The sequence below is a fragment of the Merops nubicus genome, unplaced genomic scaffold, assembly GCF_000691845.1.
Source record: "Merops nubicus isolate BGI_N331 unplaced genomic scaffold, ASM69184v1 scaffold14069, whole genome shotgun sequence".
Classification (NCBI taxonomy): domain Eukaryota; kingdom Metazoa; phylum Chordata; class Aves; order Coraciiformes; family Meropidae; genus Merops; species Merops nubicus.
Window position 1 is genome coordinate 8034 of NW_008633137.1, and position 19471 is coordinate 27504.

Sequence of the window (19471 nt, forward strand, 5' to 3'; positions counted from 1 at the left end):
TACAGCAGTAACATACTTGTCCTTTAGTCACAGGCCATGGATATGGTCAGGTATTTCTTTAGCTGTGTCTGAATTAATCTCGTATTTCCCATATAGTTTATGAGACCAACAACTCAAAGTGCACAGAATCGTGCAATGTTTGAGACAAAGTCTCAAAGGGGAAGTCATCTGAAAAATTTCAGCAGTAAATTGGTGGGATGTTCTTCTGTATGTTCTTTTGTACGTATGTATCTATCTGGAGCACTGTAACCAAGAAAAAAAATCTGCTAATCTAGGAATGCTACTTCTCACAGATATAGTGGGTGTCTTGATTTAAATTCTTGCTATTTTGTACGTGTCATTAAAGGTTTTTTCCTTTGGATGTTGTATTTTCTGAGTAAGATACTGGGAAGAAAATATATTGCTGCTTTTCTTTATTTCCCTGCAGCATATCTGAGACTGTAGTAATAGAAACTGCATGTGCTAAAGTAGGGCTGGAATGACACTGAATTGCTCTTTGGAAGTAAAGCTGACCCCCGACTCCAGGTTAATCTCTGGTGCTTCCAGCTGTCCTTTTCCTACTCTGCTTTGTTTACTTCTTGATGGAACAGTTGTCTTCATAGTCTAGGTTTTGCATTTATTATATTTTGAATTTTGGGAAACTGTTAATCCAGTGCAGAGAGACAGAGGTTGTCTGGGTTCTAGATTTTTTTTTAAGGAACTGGGGATTTTTAGGTCTCCATAATCTCTGTTGAGGATTCGATGTTTGCTGCCACCATGCAGTCAGGAAGGGTTGTATAATGTCTCCTCAATAGCACAGCTGATGAAGTGTGCTGCTGCAGTACTGAATTGTGAGAGCACTAAAGCTTTTATTCCTCTGTTTTATCTCTTGTTTTCATTGGTTTAATGCACTGTGAAATTTGGGAGCATATCAGAAACGGGTAGCAGGCTGCAGAAGGAATAATGCAGCCAGATACGTGAAACTCTCCAAAGGGAGGGAAAAGCAGCAGATGCATTCAGATGAATTAGTGAAAATTCGTTTTTTTAAAATTTCCCAGTGAGTGCTGCTAACTGTATCTGAGCCCTTCAGGCTCTGCTGGCTGCAAATAATGAAGGTGCATAGCTTTTATTTCTTTTTTTTTCCCCTTTTAAAAAAAAAATCTTCCATGTAAGATGTTCGGCATTTGTGATAATCGTGGCCCCTCCTACTGTGCCAGCTGAAACCACTCCCTACATAACCAAAACATACCACCCCGTGATTCTGAAGGTATTTAACATTTCAATACAAGCTTCTGTGCACTGAACCAGACTTCTTACAGATAGTGCAAAAGAGGAAAAAAATTTTAGGAGACAAATAATAACTCAAACAGTAGCTCATTTTCCGAGCTTGGAAGCACTGTAGAATCGAGTTTAAAGCACTGCTTTTAATCTAAAGTACTGGAATATATAATCTAGTAATTGCTTTAGTGTTTCCAGTTCAGAGTCCAATACATACAGCATTTAAATTGCCAACAAAATTATTTCAGATTATATATATATATATATGAATCTAAAGCTTATTAATGTAGAATCATATGACAGAGTTCAGATCTGGTCTTTGGGTAGCTTGTTGTGGTGAGTGAATTTTAGCACAGGACTCATTGTACTTACATGTGCTCAGGTTCTGCATTTTTTATTTCAACTGTGCCTTCTGTCATGGCTTGGATGACTTATATTTCTCACTGGTTTGATGAAGATGATTGGTATGAAGGACAACAACGAGTAAGAACTGTTTAAATTAATATTTTCTCTTTTACTTCTTTTATATTTTTCTTCCTTAAGCTTCTGTTATATTACTATTACCAAAAGTAATGTCCCCACAATGGTACTAAGAAAGGATTTTTAGTAGTTTTAATGAGGTCTTGAATCATAGATAACCACATCTAAAATTATTTTATTTTTTTCTAATTAATATTGTTAGCTGGATAAAAGGTATTGGAAGTTTGGTGGCCACCTACTTGCATTTTTTAGATTGCATAAATTTAATGAGTAGTAATGCTTTAATATGTAATGAGATGGGAATAATTTAATTTTATTGTATTAGGAGGAATTAATGTGCATGGAGTAAAGGAAAATAACTATATAGAGTAACAGAGTAAATGAAAAATATTTGGGAGATACTAAATTTACTCAGGGTCATTTCCAAGTTGTACCTTAGATATCTGTATATTTTCATTAACATTTTTCCAAGGAGGAGGAGTTGTTACTATAGCAACATTTGCAGGATATCTTGCATTTTTTTTTAATGTTTATTAAACTGCATGCCTTAGGCAAGATTATCTACTGCTGCTTTCATAGATTTATGGTGGGAAATGAATATAAGTCACATTTCTTTTACTGTATCCAGCTCCTTTATGTAACCATATTTTTCTGTAATTTCTGTTTCTTGTTTTGATAGAATATTCTCTATAGTATATAGCTAATGAATCAGAACTCAGGAGATGCCACTGAAACATAAGGGCCAGCAGCTGCTTTCATTGTGTGATTGTGTATTACTTGGTAGTGCCACTTATGTGCTCCTAAGTATTAAAAATTTGTGGATTTTCATACTTTCCCACTGCTCTCATTTTACGTGTCACTCATGATACGAGTGTTTCAGATGTGCAGTTCTCTTCTCGTAGCTGCTCATCAGGGATTCAGGTGTGAGATATGTCAAGAAGTAAATTTATATGAAATCAGAAGTGCCTTAGCAATTTACCAGCAGCAAAGTATTGTTCTGGTGATTGTGGTAGCTCTGGGTTGGAAGCTGAGAACAAAACTCTTACCGAGGCTCTTAGGTGCTTTTTACTGAGATCAGGCGTGGCTGTGTGTGTTTCTTTGTGATACACACAGTATCTGAAACCAAGATTTCTGGTACTGTGTGACTAATACTCTGCAAGATGATGGTTGTGTTACTGTTGCTAGATCAAATATCTTGGATTGATTAGTTATGTAGCTCAACACTGATGGTGATGTATTGTTAGAAATACCAGCATTTCTCCGTGCTCTGTTTCAAACCCTAGTGTTGTTCTTTAGATTATCTTGTTGACATTGCACAATAAATTTTATTCTGGTTAAACTGTACAAGCCGGGCAGTCAAAACAGACAAAAATCCTCCTTTGTAAGACTTGTGCTAAGTTATGATTTTTTTATATTAAATGGTTTGCTTTAGGTTTTCTAAGCAGCATATCTATCTCAGATTAATGTATTTGTTTTTAATTTCAAGTCAGAGTTTGGTTTTTTTTGTAAAATAAAGTCGCAGGCTGTGATTTCAAATCCAAACTTTTTCCAAACTTCGGTGGGAGGGACAAAACTTCTTCCCTTATGAAGCCAGAGATACTGTGATTAAATCAATTCTAGTAGTCTTTGAGTTTATTGTGGAGGTTTCAAATGTCTGTGAACACCAGTACAACACTTGTTCGTTTAAAATGATTTTTAAATAATAGTGTTCTTTTCCTAGTCAGTGTGTGGATAACTCAATGCACTCATTTTGAACACTTCCTAGGTGTTTCCATAAGTTAGGAAATGTCATCTGCAAATGTGAGTCTAGCCATGGCTTCTGGAGTTTTTGAAGAATCCTGCAGAAATTCAAAGCCTTATCTGCGGCACTCTCCTCTTGCCTGTGGTTAATCTTCAGACTCTCCAGGAACCATAGACAGTGTGTTTGCTATAGATTGCATATAAAAGTGGAAAAAACTTCTCTAATTTTCACAGAGAAACATGCAAGCTCTCTGTCTGTACTGCTTAGTGGTAAACTAGCAACCAACCTGACACCTTTAACAGGCAGCAGACTCCCTAAGTTTAGTTCTGCTGAGAAGTATGATGGGCTTAGCTGTTGTTTAGAGCAGTGCATGCATAAACTTACATCATAGTTCTGCATTATTTTACATTGTGACTGTCGTATATGCAGTCTCAGTAAGACTATTTAGAGACCCACATTAGTAACTGCAGTTTGATTGTGCACATCAAGGACTGAAAATTCTTTAGCCTTCTGTGGTACTCCATGCAATGTAGGAAGGACTTTTGTTTAAAGGAATAGCTCAACTGATACTGAGATACGTAGTTGTTAAACAGATGGCAGTGTCACATTCCAGTTATATTTATTTGTTTCTAAGCTTTTTTCCCTATGATCTGTTCAAATCCATGATAACTGATCATTGACAATACTTATATTGTCAAAGTTTTCATAGCATAGTATTTCTGCCCATCTTCTTATGTCCTTACCTTTACTTTTGAGATTCCTGAGAGGTTCATAGAGTAATAGCTCTAAATACATTTAAACATAATGGATAGATAGCATGGAACAGAATTTAGAAAATGTACTAATTTCTTAAATGCTCCTTCTAGCAACATGAAAGGTTTTGGATCTTAGCTTTCTTTAGTCTTAGTAAATTTAATTCATCTATTGCCTTTTAAACCACATATGTACCAGAATGTTTCCAATTATCCTTTAATTCATGGGTCTGGACATAATAATCAGAATTTAATTTCTTAACATGGCCATAATGTGCTTGGTGTTTTCCAGTCCTGTTAGAAGGTGGCTAGTGCTAATTATGCTTATATTCTTACATGAGACTCAGTGCTGTTGAGGCAGTCACAGTGGAAGTTGATTTCCACCATGCATTGCAGGTATGCAGAGATTTCATGGTACATTTGAAGATCTTCATGTTTTTAACAAGATAAATTCATTGTCCATTATATGATGCTGCAAACCAGTCCCATTAGACAGGGTAATGAAATTCAAATTCTATAGTTCACAGGTCTTATTTTCATCTGCAGTGGATTTTCCCACAAAAATGGGTAAATATACCAAATCTCATTAAGGATACATCACTTTTGTATCACTAACAAAGTGATATATCTTTAATAAAGTAATAATTTTTAATTATTCCATTATCACTGACATATTGACAAAAACACTGGTACCTGAAATCAGTAGCCTGAGTGAGATATAACATCCAGGATCGACAGCAAGCTTTCCACATAAGAAAACATATAAACTTAACTGGAAGGTAATGACAAGAGAATGAACAGAAGCAGAGGACAGGGGTACTGTACTGGTGGTAGCTGTTCAGAAACCAGGGGTTTGTATGCACAGAACCATATTGATTAACATAATGCTACTGTATATTCTCTTGTGTGCATGCCATACTCATATGTACTCATTGGGACAGGACATACAACATATGAACCACAATTACTGCCAGTATAAGCATCTCTTGCTGGTTCTGCTTGATGGTTATAAATTCATGAATACTTAAAACATCATAATGTTATCTGCATTCAAGGGTGATTAATGTTATGAGAATTAAAGGGAGAATTAAACGCTAAGGGGATTTAAAGAGCTCTTATTTTTCTGTAAATATTGTTGTAGTACAGTCGGGAGGTACAACAAGCAGTGAAATACACTGAGCAACTGAAGCAGAGGGAAAGGAGTTATGTTAAAATTAAAATGGTGCCTGTTAAAGAGCTGCAGTTGCCAGGCTACTGACACTGCCGTTTTGTGTGTGGTGCAACACAAGGCTCAGTCTTTTCTCCTGCATCCTTTAGTAACTGCATTATTCTGTGAACATCAAGGTTTAGTGCCTTCATCTGTCAAGTAAAGTGATTTCATTCTACAGCCAGAGAAAGATTTTACATTTTTGGGGACAGCAAGGTATTTGAATGAACATGGAAATTCTTAAGTGGTTTACAAAAAATGATACTTATGCTAAGGTAGGGATTATTAGGCATTTATCTTTAAGTTATTGATATGTAGCCTTGTTTATGAATCTAGTCTATTCGGTTGTGTTTTTTAAATAATACTAACAATACAGTTTAGAAATTATTTTTTTTTCTTTCTATATTTAGCAACAAGGAAGGATGTAGAATGTTGCTGCTCATGCCCATTGAAAATAAAGGTTTTTGTTGTCCTCCCTCTTCCCTTCATCTCCTTGGAAACTGTGGGCATCCTTTGGTACCTTTCCCAGTGTAGTATGTTTTTTTTATATGCACAATTTTTTTCAGTGTACACTTGAGAGCCCAATATAAATAGTTGTATATACCTTATTTGAGAATAAAATGCTCTTTTAACAAATTATGCAATATCTCCATGGTGTACAAATGCAACATGCATGAAATCATACATATATTTATTAAGTTATACTGCATTTCTAGTTTTCTGCCATTTTTCTCAAGCTGTTCTGCTGAATGTTGCTTTCTCCTTTTTACTCTAAGTGTGCACACCAGAAATCTATAATGTCTGAAGAATCTGCAGGAAACTGCTTTAATGCATGATACTTAAAAGAAAATAACAGTCAATGTGCCACACAATTGTAACTTCCAGATGCTATTGTACTGAATTTCAAAGCAAATGCTTCTTCCTAATGATGGTATTTTTTGTAAAGCCCTATATAACTCATTATGAGGAGCAGGAAATAGTAACAAGCTGAAACCAGCAAATATTAGTCCATAAAGTGCAAATTCTTTTCTGTAATACAGCTCAGAACATTTTAGATACATAATCTTTTTACGTACACTTCAATAGGAAAAATCTATATGAAGAATCAAAGTTTAAAAATGCTTGTTAAGCATGAATTATTAATTCAGTGAAATACTGATATATCAAAAAGGAATATTTTTTCTTTTAAATATTAATCTTATTTAGGAGACATTTTCATTTGAATATCAGGCTTAACAAAAAAAATGGTACGTTATCCAAAAAATGATTGTTTAAATTAAAACTTCTGTTTGAGGTTTCTGTTGCTGAATTTCTTAAAAACACATATTCAAATTACCTTATTTCTTTATTGTAAGTGTAAAAGACAGAGAATACAAATGTGTTCTTCTATTCCAATTACAATACTTAATATACCTAGTAATGCTTACAGATATATATTTAGAACTAGGCTGAAATAATTTTGTAATCAATGTAATTGATGACAGTTATTTCTGTTGTGATTAATCTAGCCTGAATTCTATCAGGGACATGTGCATTTGGAAACTATTAAAATACCCTAAACCCTGGAAGTTTACTGATGACATGGAAAAAAAATATAAAAGCCTCTTCATTGTTAATCCTCTGCATGGAAAACAGAGCAATAGAAATGCTAATAGTGGAGCTATCTCCAAACCCAAAACACTAGTTTGTTTTATGTGGTCATGGTAATTGTAAAATAACTGGAGAGGACCTTTTTGTTCTAGATTGCAGCATTTAGGCTTGGAATCCTCCTTATTCTTATCTGCTTAGAATAGTATTTTCCTACAGACAAGATTTCATGTAGTCAGGAATATCCTCTTTCTCTCATATCAAAGCAAAAAGGAAGATCTACTGAATATATTAACAGAAAAAAAAAATACAGATTACTGCAGCATCCTACAAGACAAACCTGTTATTACTCTGAAATACACATTTATGGAATTCTGTTTTAGCATCTGTAAAGAGATCTTGACTTTACAATCAATTTTTCCCGTAAAATTAACTGCAAATTAAACAAGATTTAAGGTAATATTTTCTTACAGATTAGACTTCCTCAAATCATGAACCTTTTAGCTCTCATATGAGAAGGTAAAAAAAGAGGTTCTATACAAATCAAGACAAATGTGTTATTACTATGAAATAAATACTTGTCCACTAGTGTCTAAAGAGATGTTTACTTTTAATCAAATTTACATGCAAAATCAGGAATTTGGAGTCTATTTCTTGTCACTTTGTTGTGATGATAATGATTCTTTAAGTAATAAAACAATTTGCTTTCTTTGGGACCTTTGTGATTTGTAACATGAGATGGATTGCAAATGAGCTGCAAGGTGATACAATTTGTAGAACTGTTCTTTCTGTGGAAGTCAGAAGAATTTATGTTGCTGGCAGAGACAGAAAGGAAGTCTAATAGCCAGGACACTAGTCTGCAGCAGAACTGTATCATGTAACTTGTTTTTCTTTATATTAATGTTCTAGTTTTGTACAGTCTCCTTTTACGGAATTTTTCAGAGGTTAAACATGAGTGTTTCATTTTCTTTAGGCATTTAGAACTCAAGTCAGTACTTTTAAGCACTGTGATCCATCCTATTTGCAGCTATTTGGACCTTTTCTGTTTGGATCACCACACTGTTGCATGCTGTGGTCTACCTAGTCGTCCTTGTCAACCTCAGTTGCAGTTTGGCCACTGGAGTGGTGGTAAAGCCACAGTTATTTCTTCATGTTGATGGAGCAGGCAATGCAGAAATTGACAGTTGGATTGAACCTGAGATGTTTGTATCACATGAAGACTGGTTTCCAACTGAAGTAATATTTTGACATTGCTATGAATCAAATGTGGGCTAGGTGGAACATAGTTGTGGCCTAGCAAAGCGTTTCTTGTGTTTTTATGTTAAAAGACAGTTGTTGCCTCGTTCAGAGCAGAGCTGGTAGCTTGAGATTTGTTTTGAACAGGGAAGGTATCTGCTGTACAGTAATACAGCAATGTTACGCTAAGCTTTGCTTTCTTTTTGACAGTTGGCTTCAACTTTTTTTGTTAAACAGTAAGAATTAAGAAAATTCAGAAAGCTTCTCCAGAAAGGATAAGTAATGCATGGTTGTTCAATGCAAGTGGTTTGAAGACGTTTTTAGACGTGTTGCATGACTTAAAAATATTAGTATATGGTTTATTTTGTCCATCTGTCTTTGTGGGAATGAAGGGAAGAAGAGAGCATTGTAATACAGAAAGTGTTGAATGAGACTGCAGAAGAAAATGAAAGTGATGAAGAATGGCTCTAGCTAGTACAAATCAAGAACTATTCAAGCTTCCATGTGTCTCTTTTTTTTCCCCTCCAAAATGTATTCCTTTGAATGGTGTTGAAATCCCTTTCTTGTGTAACACTGTCTTGCCAGTTACTAGGCCTAACATGAATGACACAGCCAGCAGAAAGACAAACCAGTAACTTGACTGTATTGAATATAGAAAAGTCATTCCATGAATGATCGCTGGGGGTACAAACAAGTCAATTAGTTCACACGCAATCGACATCACCCCCAACGATCCCAACAATGATGTTGCACAACTGACATCAGGCGGAACAAACAAGGAACCAAGGTTTCCATTAGATGGAATGGGAAACAACCAAGTCAACTTCCATTAGATGGAATGGGAAGCGACCAAGTCAACAGGTTAATCACACAGGATAAAGGTGGCCACATGACAATCTCTCCTTGCCCACGTTCACAAAGGTCTAACCTGACCAGGGCCCAGTTCCAGGACGAGTCAGGAGGTCCTTCCCCAACCAGGAAACTCTGGGAAGTGCATCCACTCCACAGACAGACACTCCTGACTCCCTGCCAGTGGTCCCAGCTTTTATCCCCCAGCAGACCCCTGACCTTTGTCAGCTCCCTGCGGGACCCCTGGGGCTCATTTCCCTTCTGGCTCTCCCTGCAGGGCCAGCCGCACCCTGGGGGGAAGCTCTAAGGCAAACTCACCCCTCTGGATGAAGGGCTGTGGGAATCATCCATATGTCAACCTTAATTCAGGGCTCGGGGTTCAGACCCCAGCATTTCAAACACTGAAGCTTCTGAACATGTACTTGGTTTTATTTCAGAAACATTAATTTGTACCTCATAAACCACAGAGATGTTGCTGTTAAAACATAAAGGCTAGCTGTACCTTCAAGGTACATATGTATATGTTATTTACGGGAAGAGAATTGTACTCTGTTCTTTAACATTCTCTTGTCTTGTAGTCTAATGAATTTCTGTTTTAAAGGCAAAAATGTCACGGGTTAAACAAGTGGGACTTTTAGCTGCTGGATGTCAGCCATGGAACAAGGATGTATGTGCTGCTAGTGGGGACAGATTTGCCTACTGTGCTACCCTTGCTATTTATATTTATCAGGTAAGACGATTTTTATTTAACAGACTAGTTACTTTTTTACATTGTTGTCTATCTCACTTTGAACCCTTTCAGTAAATGTTTCTACAGTGCTCTTGGAAGTATGATTGTTGCTGAGAAAATGTCTGTGTAAGGCTCAGTCTTCCCTTCAAAGTAGCCCTTTGAAATTACTTTTTTGCCTTGTTACATGTTGTGCAAAAAAAATGATGTAAGCTTGATATTTGAAGTTGTATGTGTCAAATATTCTTAAAAGACAGGCTCTCAATCCGGCAAACACTTGAGATGAATGAAGTGCAGTGATAGAAGAGCAGGTTCTGAGAGAGGAATGAAGCAATTCTACAGCTTCATTTGAAGCTGGAGTGTAAAAGTGGTCTTTTGAAATAGTTTAATCCACTGTGAAAAGTTGTGGATTCAGTGGCCCACTTTTGTTTGATTTGGAACAAGTTATTGCTTTCTTCCTTTCTGAGCTTCTCAGCACCATGGTGTTCTGAAGTTTACAGTTAATATACATCAACATGTAACAAAAAAATAGAAATGCTGTGACATGGAATTTTCAGACTGAGAAATATGTCAGGAAATAAAGGCTGCACTTACTTTAACTTAATGAATTATATCCCTAGTAGAGTTAAACAAATTTTACTGTGTCACTTTAGGGCATTTGATTTTTTTATTTCTCTTTTTAATTGTACTAAGTGATTTAAGAAATGAGAAGGATTTCAAATTCATTTTCATATTCTGTCATGCTTAACCCCTTGCAGATGACTAAATGATTGTTACCATGCCTATAAATAAGGCATGTTAGGATTGTGTTTGAGTGCAGTTGCTAATGGATTATAATAGTTTTAATTGACAAGTGCACAGACTATGGTAATGCTGGTTGGGCTAACAGAATGTTTGACAAATACTCTGTCCAAGTCAAATGTATGAGAATTTAATTTACCAAGATGTCAGGTACTGACAGTAGTTAAATCCACTATAAATTCACCTGCTATTCTAATACTGTTATGTGAACTGTTCTTCAACCTAACAGTACTTAAGAGTTTATGAAATATGTATTTCTAAAATGAATTTTATGTTTTGCTTAGCTGGATCACCGATACAATGAATTCAAACTCCAGGCAATCATGTCTGAGCATAAGAAGACAATCACAGCCATAGCCTGGTGTCCCCACAATCCTGACATGTTTGCAAGTGCCAGTGCAGATAGTTTGGTGATTATTTGGAATGTGACCGAACAGAAGGTTGTGGCCAAGCTGGACAATGCAAAAGGTATTTCAGACATGGAGTTGTATTTAATCTGTGCAGCTTTTTCATCCACAGGTATCAGAAATACTTGATATTGAGTAAACTCTAAGCAAAAAATAGGCCAGAGGTTTAATAGTTGTATAACATATTTTTGTCAGATTTGTTGCAGGTAATTTTATGAAATAATGATAGTGTGTTTAAGTAAATTGCTCTTAACCATCTAGTATTTAGTAAAGAGGGAGGTTATTCTTTTTTCTAAAGTACTTGACCAATTCAAGTATATCACTATAAAAGGACAAATAATTAAGTTTTAAACTTTGTTTTCGTGATAACTTTACAGAAGTGGAAGCAAATAAAACGTAGCCTTCAACAGATTTAAGTCTCAATTATCAGTGAATTTGAAAAACAGTTTTTGTTTAAATACCCTGATGCTTCTCTATCCACATCTTCTGTCAGGGCTTGAAACTGCCGATTTGTGGATTGTGATAGAAGTCTAGGAGGTTAAAAGTTGGTGTCTGTCACTTTTCCCTGCCCACTTCTGATTCATTCCCTTCAGTCAAAACCAATACCTGTATTTCTCTTGTTACAATCAGCCTCTGTCCGGTGTTCTTTACTCCTACATTTGCATTCTTGGAAAATAGGTGCAACCCAAGAACAGTCAGTATCTTAAGATCTTCGGAGACGTTCTGGCTCTGTTCTTTCCAGAGCACTTAGAATATCTCTGAAAATCTTGCACATCTTGCATAGCCTGTGAAAGGAATAACTAGGAGAAAACCCACACTGAATTGATCTAAAAGAATCATTGTATCAGTTTATGCGTTAATATAAAAACAGATACTTATTTTTCAATGCATTGTTTGTTTAAAAACCTACTTCATCCAATAACTACATGTGAAAGTGTTATTATTTTCAACATTTTAAAAGCTAATTTACTTTTAGGATAATATGTTTAAACCTCCTATTAATTCTACTTTTACTCTCTTTGACTGCCATATTAAAATGTCTAAATAGAAACAGCTCTGAATGTTCAGCTTGAGGAGTTGGTCTTAACATCATTTATTCTTTCAGACACATATTATTAAGTTATGTGGATACTAAGAGTTGAAGACAGTAAGATCAGAATCCTTAAACTGGAATGCCTACAGTTAGATGTTAGGCAACTGAACTAAAACTGTCATATATCCAGAAGGAAGCTACTAAGAGTTCCATTTTATTACAGAACGAGCTTTCCAATTTTGTCACAAATGTCTGCCTCTCTTATATTTACCTCTAAATTAAATTTAATTGTATTTTGCAAAAATAGGCATTTAAAAGTTTTCAGTATTTTACCAGCTTAATAACAAATAGCTTACAGTAAAACATAATGATGAATGGAATTGTGAATTAATGAAAGTACTGTTCACAGGATCAGGCTTCTACTCTTACATGTGTGTAATTGTCTTTGGCAAGAGGGAACTATAGGTATCATAAAATAAAGCCTATCAAAGTACTATTAAAGTACTTTGGGAATTAATCTACTTCGTGCTTATGGGTATGTGTAGTTTACTTTTACACCTTAAGATGTTCACACAGTTCTCTAAACTTCATTCTAATAACTTTTATGTAGAATAATTAAATGCTGTAGAAATAAAGGCAATTGCTGATACTGCTGATAACTGCCGATGACTGTCAAGCAGTAATACACTGAATTTCATGTTCTGTTTCACAAAATTATGATCTGGTTCTGTTCATATCCTGGTTCTTACAACGTTTATCTGCACATTTCAGGAATTCCTGCATCACTTAGCTGGTGCTGGAATGCAGGTGATGCTGTTGCATTTGTGTCCCATAGAGGTCCTCTGTACATTTGGACTATCTCCGGACCTGACAGCGGGGTAATTGTACATAGAGAAGCACACAGCTTCTTGTCAGATATCAGTCTGTTTAGATGGCATCAAAAGAAAAAAGGAAAAGTAGTATTTGGACATACTGATGGAAGCCTATCTATTTTTCAGCCAGGTAAAAATTGATATAAAATATTTATTTTTATATATCTGTATCTATTGTCTTTGCATAGGCATGTAATTTTGCAGGTTTTTTTATAGTGTATGTACATACATACAAAACTTAGTTCATAGTGTTGCTACTCTTTGCACATGACAAAAATATGTTTTCTCAGATAAAAAGTCTAGAACATTTTGTTTGCATCTTCTTCCTTTTGTGACGAAGGTAACGTTGCAGTTTTCAACAAGTAAAATTAACTGAGTTTTTTAGCTAATGATAACAGCCGTGATCTTCTACTGAATGTATTTCCCAGCAAGGTTGTTCTTTTGAATAGGCTGACTTGAGCCTTTTGATTAGTCTTACACTTTGCTTGCATTTGTTTCAGGGTCCTCTGCACTTTTGTGGGTAGAATCTCATGTCATGCTTCATATTATTGTTGTGATTCTGTTCTGTCAAAGACTATCTGGAAAATCAGTTCTCTCTTTTTGTCTGAAATCCACTGAGCAAGTTTGTGCATTCTTTATAAATAGTCTGTACTCTGCTAATGAAGGTGTGTTGTTGGTAAGCTCATTTGAAGCTAAAATTTAGCTCTAAATAGTTTTCCAAAAGAGATACCTGTATTAGATTTTTTTTTTCCCCAGCTATTTTTTTTCCTCCAGTAAAAAATTATTTTCAACTTTGTGAGAAAAGTTGTTCTTTAAATAATAGTTTTACATAGTATTATGTTCCAACAGCCATGAAAAATTTATTCTCCTTCAGTTCACTGTCCTAAGTTGTCATTAAGGATGTCACAGAGAACAGATTCCCTTGCTTCTGGAGGGCTGATTGAATTACTGTTGGCATTGGGAAAATAAAATATATTTAATATGATAACCTCTAAATGTTTATCAAACTGAGACTTCTCATTAAGTTTGTCTAGATTTATTTGACCATGAATTAAATAATAGGAAAAGGATCTAAAATGTCAAAATTATGTTCTGCAAATGCAAGTATAATACTGGCTAAAAAAGCTAGCAGCAGTGGCAGTTTTGTAGAGTTCTACAATTCAAATTGCTATAAAAATTTGTTTATTGAAAATTATCCATTACTGTTGGGGAAAAAACTACTTGCAACAGCATGAAATTGAGTTTAGATTATCACAGAAATTTTGCCTGTCTCTGTATTTAGGAGAGTTTTCTGTATTATTGTAGTATTATGCATACTTAAGATAATTTTAAAATAAAAATAAATTGGCCATCAAACATATTTACTTTTAACATAGATAAGACTCTTGGTTTCCAACAGAAAATTAAGAAGTTGAAAGTGTATGCACAATTGGGTGAAAATTTTTGTCAGAACACTGAAGAATCCTGGATTTAAGTAATGCAGTTTACTTCTACTAGTAGTACACTTTCTGTTGGATCACATTAAGTGTTTTTTAAACCTGAATACTTTTATTTTAATGAAATGGATATAAAAAAAAGTTTGGTCAAATTAGATTATTTGATTTTCTGTAACCAAAAAAAAAAAGGCACACTGATCTACAGAGATCTACTTTACAGATTAATTGACAGAACTGAGTAGGAAATTTTACTGTGCAAGATAAATTCAGATACATTCAAGAACAACTATTAATTGGAATACCATAGAGCTGCCATTCAAAGCCCAGACTTGCATGCAATAAGAAATTTGAATATTTTAATTCAAAGGAGAGTATTCCTGTAATTTAGGACAATGACATCAGAGCAATTATAATACCAGTCTGCATTCTTTCAGAACCATTATTTTTCACTTAACTTGCTTTCTTTACACTATGAGAAAAGGAAAAATAGTTTTAGAAAAACACACAGGTGTGTTTAAGAATAGAACATGAAAATTTCGGTGAACAGATAAAATATGTTTTAAAATTAGGTAATATTGAAAAACAGATTGTATCACTGTAATAAAATGTAAGTACCACTCCTGTAGTTACACTTTCATAAATTACTTCAGTGTGTGTCTTATACAGTTGAAAATGTAGGCTCATCCAAGTTATCTACTTTTTCAACTGTAGGCTGCTAGTTTGCAATTTATAACCAAAAATTAATCTGACTATTGTAGCTTTTAAAATATAACAATACATAGAAGAAAGTGGTTTCAACAGGATGAATATAGGCCCCCTGTGTCAGAGGGGAAGAGGGAGTGGGACACAAAGAACTGGTACTTTTCAATAAGGAATAGGAACCTAATTTTTTTTTTCCTGTGAGATCAAAGTTCAGCCCTCATCTACTGCATGTCCAAATATGTAAAATGATTTGTCATTGGACCAGAACTTTGCTTGTTCACCAACTGAAATAATTTTCTTTTAAAAAATCCTATTCCTTAATTTTAAAGGTTTCAGTACTTTTATAGGGTATCCTACAAAACACTATCTTGAGAGAACCTGAACATCCATAAGTTCCTGTTAATTGCCTGAAAGTTTGGTGTGATTGACTTGAAGGCTCTAGTCTTTCTGTTCAAGTGTGAGTCATTGATCCATAATTAGCATACTAAACAACTTTTTTTCCTTTATTGTTATCTACTTTTTTTTCTCTTGTGGCTGTGTTTTCTTGTTATGAACTCCAGACTATCCATTAGTGTAGCAGAACATTTAGTGTGAAGGAAAAATATGCAAGGATTTGAGATTAGTACCCTATTTTTAAAGAATTACACTGCAGTCATGCAGAGCCAAGTGTTCCATAAACTAGTTTACCTTTCACTTGTTCTCGACAGAAGCACAGCTTGCTTAAATGACCTGTGGCTCAATTGTGTGATTCACCATGCTGATGCCTTCTTTTAATGGAAAATAAAAGTTAACAGTTAGGATTTCCATGAGCTTTGCTTCTGGACTCTTTGGAAACACAGGGGAAACAGAATAACTCCTACATATCCATATTCTCCTACCAGCTGATTGGGCTTTCTTGGGACTGAAGTGTTTGAACATGACTGGCTTTGATCACTGGAGGACACTTTGCCTTTAGTTCTTGTAAAGCTAAATGAATAATGACAATTCTGCTTTGTTGTCCATTCCTGGTTTTGGTATGACTGCTCATTTTCATTAACGAAAATATCTGAACAGAAATGTAAGCAGGGAACATTGTTAAAGAAAGTGGGAATCTCAACGTTTTGGGCACATTTAAAGCAGTTATCTTATGATACTTCTGATGTTATTCCTGATCTGTCAAAAGGGACTTCACTTTGGCACAGTTGTCTTCTATACAAACATAAATGGAATGGAGAAATTTGTTTAGGCTATTTATTGTGCAGTTTTAAATGATTTCCCCCATTTCTGGTAAGTGATTTATAAAGTTAGCCTAGATACAGCGTGCACTAATAGCAGTTTCCCCAGCAAATATTAATGTGAGTTGTGTTGGAATTTAGAATGGTTCCCAGTAAACAAAAACTATTCAGCTTTTTTTTATAAAATGTGTTGGAATAGGCTTTCTTCTGCATCAATCATTAAGGAACATGGGTAGGTCTTGGCATTTATCTTAATATGACAAATTAACCACATTCTACAATATCAAAATTGAAAATTACATTAAAAACTGATTAATGCAAGGTGACAATTCCTTATTTCTAGAAAAGGTGTACAAAATTAGTTTGTTTTTTTTTCCTTTAATACTAGATCACAACTTCAAAAATGTGTTTTAATTATTCATTTGAAATGTATACTGTCTTATAAAACTAAGAGCCAACTCTCAATAGAAACAAAAAGTAGGGGAAAAACCCCATGATATCGAAAATGGTAGTTATCAATAACATGGATCATCTAGTGAAATGTCTTCTGTTATGCAGGTGTCAAATTAGTTACTTAATTCCCTGTTCTGGCTTCAAAGTCTATGAATGTGTCATAATTGCACACAGTTTTTGAGGAGGAAAAAAATCTAAAGGTAATTGTTCATAAACAATTTTTGGCTGCCACTTTTTTTTTTTTCCTAGTTCATTCTGCCTTTATTTTGCTTGTACTTGCCATGGTATGCAGATTTACTTAAATTAATTGTATTCTAGGCTGTGCTGCAGGCCTTTCCTCATGGAAACTATGAGGACAATGTATATGATTTAACATACCTTCCTTTAATATGAAATTACATTCATAAACCTGACAGCTGTTTCTATTTTCTAATGTATTTAAAAAGTCAGATCTGATGGAGCCAGAACTACTTTTAAGTCAAATGTTCCAAAGCCAGCTTCATAAATTTCAGTAGTGCAGACAGTAGAAGAGGCTACTAAAAAATTTCAGGGAGAGAGAAAAATGTTTGTCAACCTTGTAACTATTGAAAGGGGATATACTTGATTTTATTTTTAAAGACTCTATTTTCTTGTGTCCTTAAAGGTTCTAAGAACCAGAAACATGTCTTAAGACCAGAGTCTCTTGAAGGAACAGATGAAGAGGATCCAGTTACAGCACTGGAGTGGGACCCTTTGTCAACTGACTACCTTCTTGTTGCTAATTTACATAATGGTATTCGACTAGTTGATTCTGAATCTCTGTCCTCTATCACAACTTTTAATTTCCCCAGTGCAGCAGCATCTGTTCAGTGTTTAGCCTGGGTTTCTAGTGCACCTGGAATGTTTGTAACTGGAGGTAAGTCTTTTATTTTCTGATTTATACAAAGGTAATAAGCATAGGACTGAGTCTTCAAAATTGATACTTGAACTTTGATCTTTCTGTTTCTTAACATTTCTACAAATAAAAGCATATAGGCATTGTACAAAACCTAGTGGATGGCACTTCTTGTTCGCCTGCTTTTCTTTATTTTCAGAAGGATTTAAAAAAGTAATGATTTATTGCCTCTCTTCTACACCAGAGATGTTACTGCTCAGGTTGAACAAATAAGGAAAGTGAGACTGAGAATATTTTATGGGAGAGGTTCAATACAGTTTGCTACTGAAGTTTAAATAACTAATTTTAATTATTATTATTGTTACTAGTGCTGTTACCATGGAGATGACAGCGCATACTTTTAAAATTCTTGGGATTCTCAGTTTATTCATTGTTACATTTTTGCTTCAATCAGTTCTTAAACTGCCTACCTCTGTAACAATTTTGTAAATTTTTTTTTTAAACCTCAGATTCTCAGGTTGGTGTGTTACGTATCTGGAATGTTTCACGTACAACGCCTATAGATAATTTTAAATTGAAGAAAACTGGTTTCCATGGTTTGCACGTGCTAAGTTCTCCTCCAAAGAGAAAGTGTAAGTGTAATATTGATGGTTATTCATTGCAGTGGCAGCAAGCTGAGAAAAACTTGTTTGTGAATCTTGTTATAACTGAGTCAATCTCTGTAAATTTGTGTCAGATCTGTAGTTCTTAATTAAACAAAGTACACTGTGGTGCCAGTGTAGCCAAATGGGTAAAGGATCGAGCACTATTTATAAGGTCCTTTTTTAGTAGATCATGTTTCACACAAGAATTCTCCATTTTATTTTTTGGTTTTTTTTTTGTTTTAATCTCATTGGAATACAAAGCATTTTACCCTTTCTAATTGTTACTTATTGTTAAATGAAAAAAAAAAAATCTTACCTGTTTATATCTTTTTGCTTTATTTTCTTAAGCATGTTCATCACAGTATCCTACTAAAAATCACCATACATCCTCAACAAGTGAGGCTGTTCCTCCTCCAACATTAACCCAAAACCAAGCATTTTCTCTTCCTCCTGGGCATGCTGTCTGTTGCTTCATGGACGGTGGAGTTGGGCTTTACGACATGGGAGCCAAAAAGTGGGATTTCCTTAGAGATATGGTATGCTTCATCTCTGTCTTTGGAATGAGAGTTTATTTATTTGGCTTATACACTTTATTCTAACAGCAAAAAATGGAGAGAGAAGTCTCCAGAGCACTGTAAAACAGTTTCTATAATGAAAGAGAGCCTAAACTTCTCAGAAAGAAAATGACAGTTCTGAAGTTGAAAGTAATTCTTCACTGCAAAAGACTGAATCCTATTGGAAGCATTCTGGCAGTTTGTTTTTATCCAGAAATAAAGGTTTAAAGGTTTGTTTGGTTTTTTTTTTAACTGAAATTTTAATTTTATGGCCTTCTCAGGAATAGTATCTGAAAGGCTTTTTATAATCCAGAATAAAAGTTCTAGGCAGAGAAGAGAGAAAAATATACACGGCTCAAGATGATGAGGTCACTCAATTTAAAATTACAAGAACTGAATTAATAAATCTTCTAAACAGAAATTCAAAATGGTTTATCAGATATTAGGTGAGCCTCTTCTTCACTGGGCTTTGGGTTATTCTTGAGGATTTTTCTCTTTCACTGTTCCCTTTTCATTGGAAAAGCTTGAATAATTTTCATCTGTACTCCCATTTGTGTTTGAATAGATGTTATTGGTGGGTGTTCTTTTTCCATTTTTAATGATTTTGGTCTGATAAAGCAGCTGAGGCTTAAAAAGAAATTACAT

At 34.7% G+C, this 19471-nt stretch overlaps 1 protein-coding gene across 1 annotated transcript in view; it reads left to right on the forward strand.

Moving 5' to 3' along the window:
• Positions 1-1674: 1674 nt before the first annotated feature.
• The window catches only part of WDR17 (WD repeat domain 17), a gene marked incomplete at its 3' end in the record, with an annotated part of 38588 nt that continues 20791 nt past the window's right edge, over positions 1675-19471 (forward strand). The window contains exons 1-7 of the mRNA XM_008948160.1: positions 1675-1740; positions 9711-9839; positions 10922-11105; positions 12849-13079; positions 17398-17649; positions 18138-18260; positions 18621-18808. Coding sequence (XP_008946408.1) covers positions 1675-1740; positions 9711-9839; positions 10922-11105; positions 12849-13079; positions 17398-17649; positions 18138-18260; positions 18621-18808 — 1173 coding nt within the window. The remainder of the gene's footprint in view (positions 1741-9710; positions 9840-10921; positions 11106-12848; positions 13080-17397; positions 17650-18137; positions 18261-18620; positions 18809-19471) is intronic.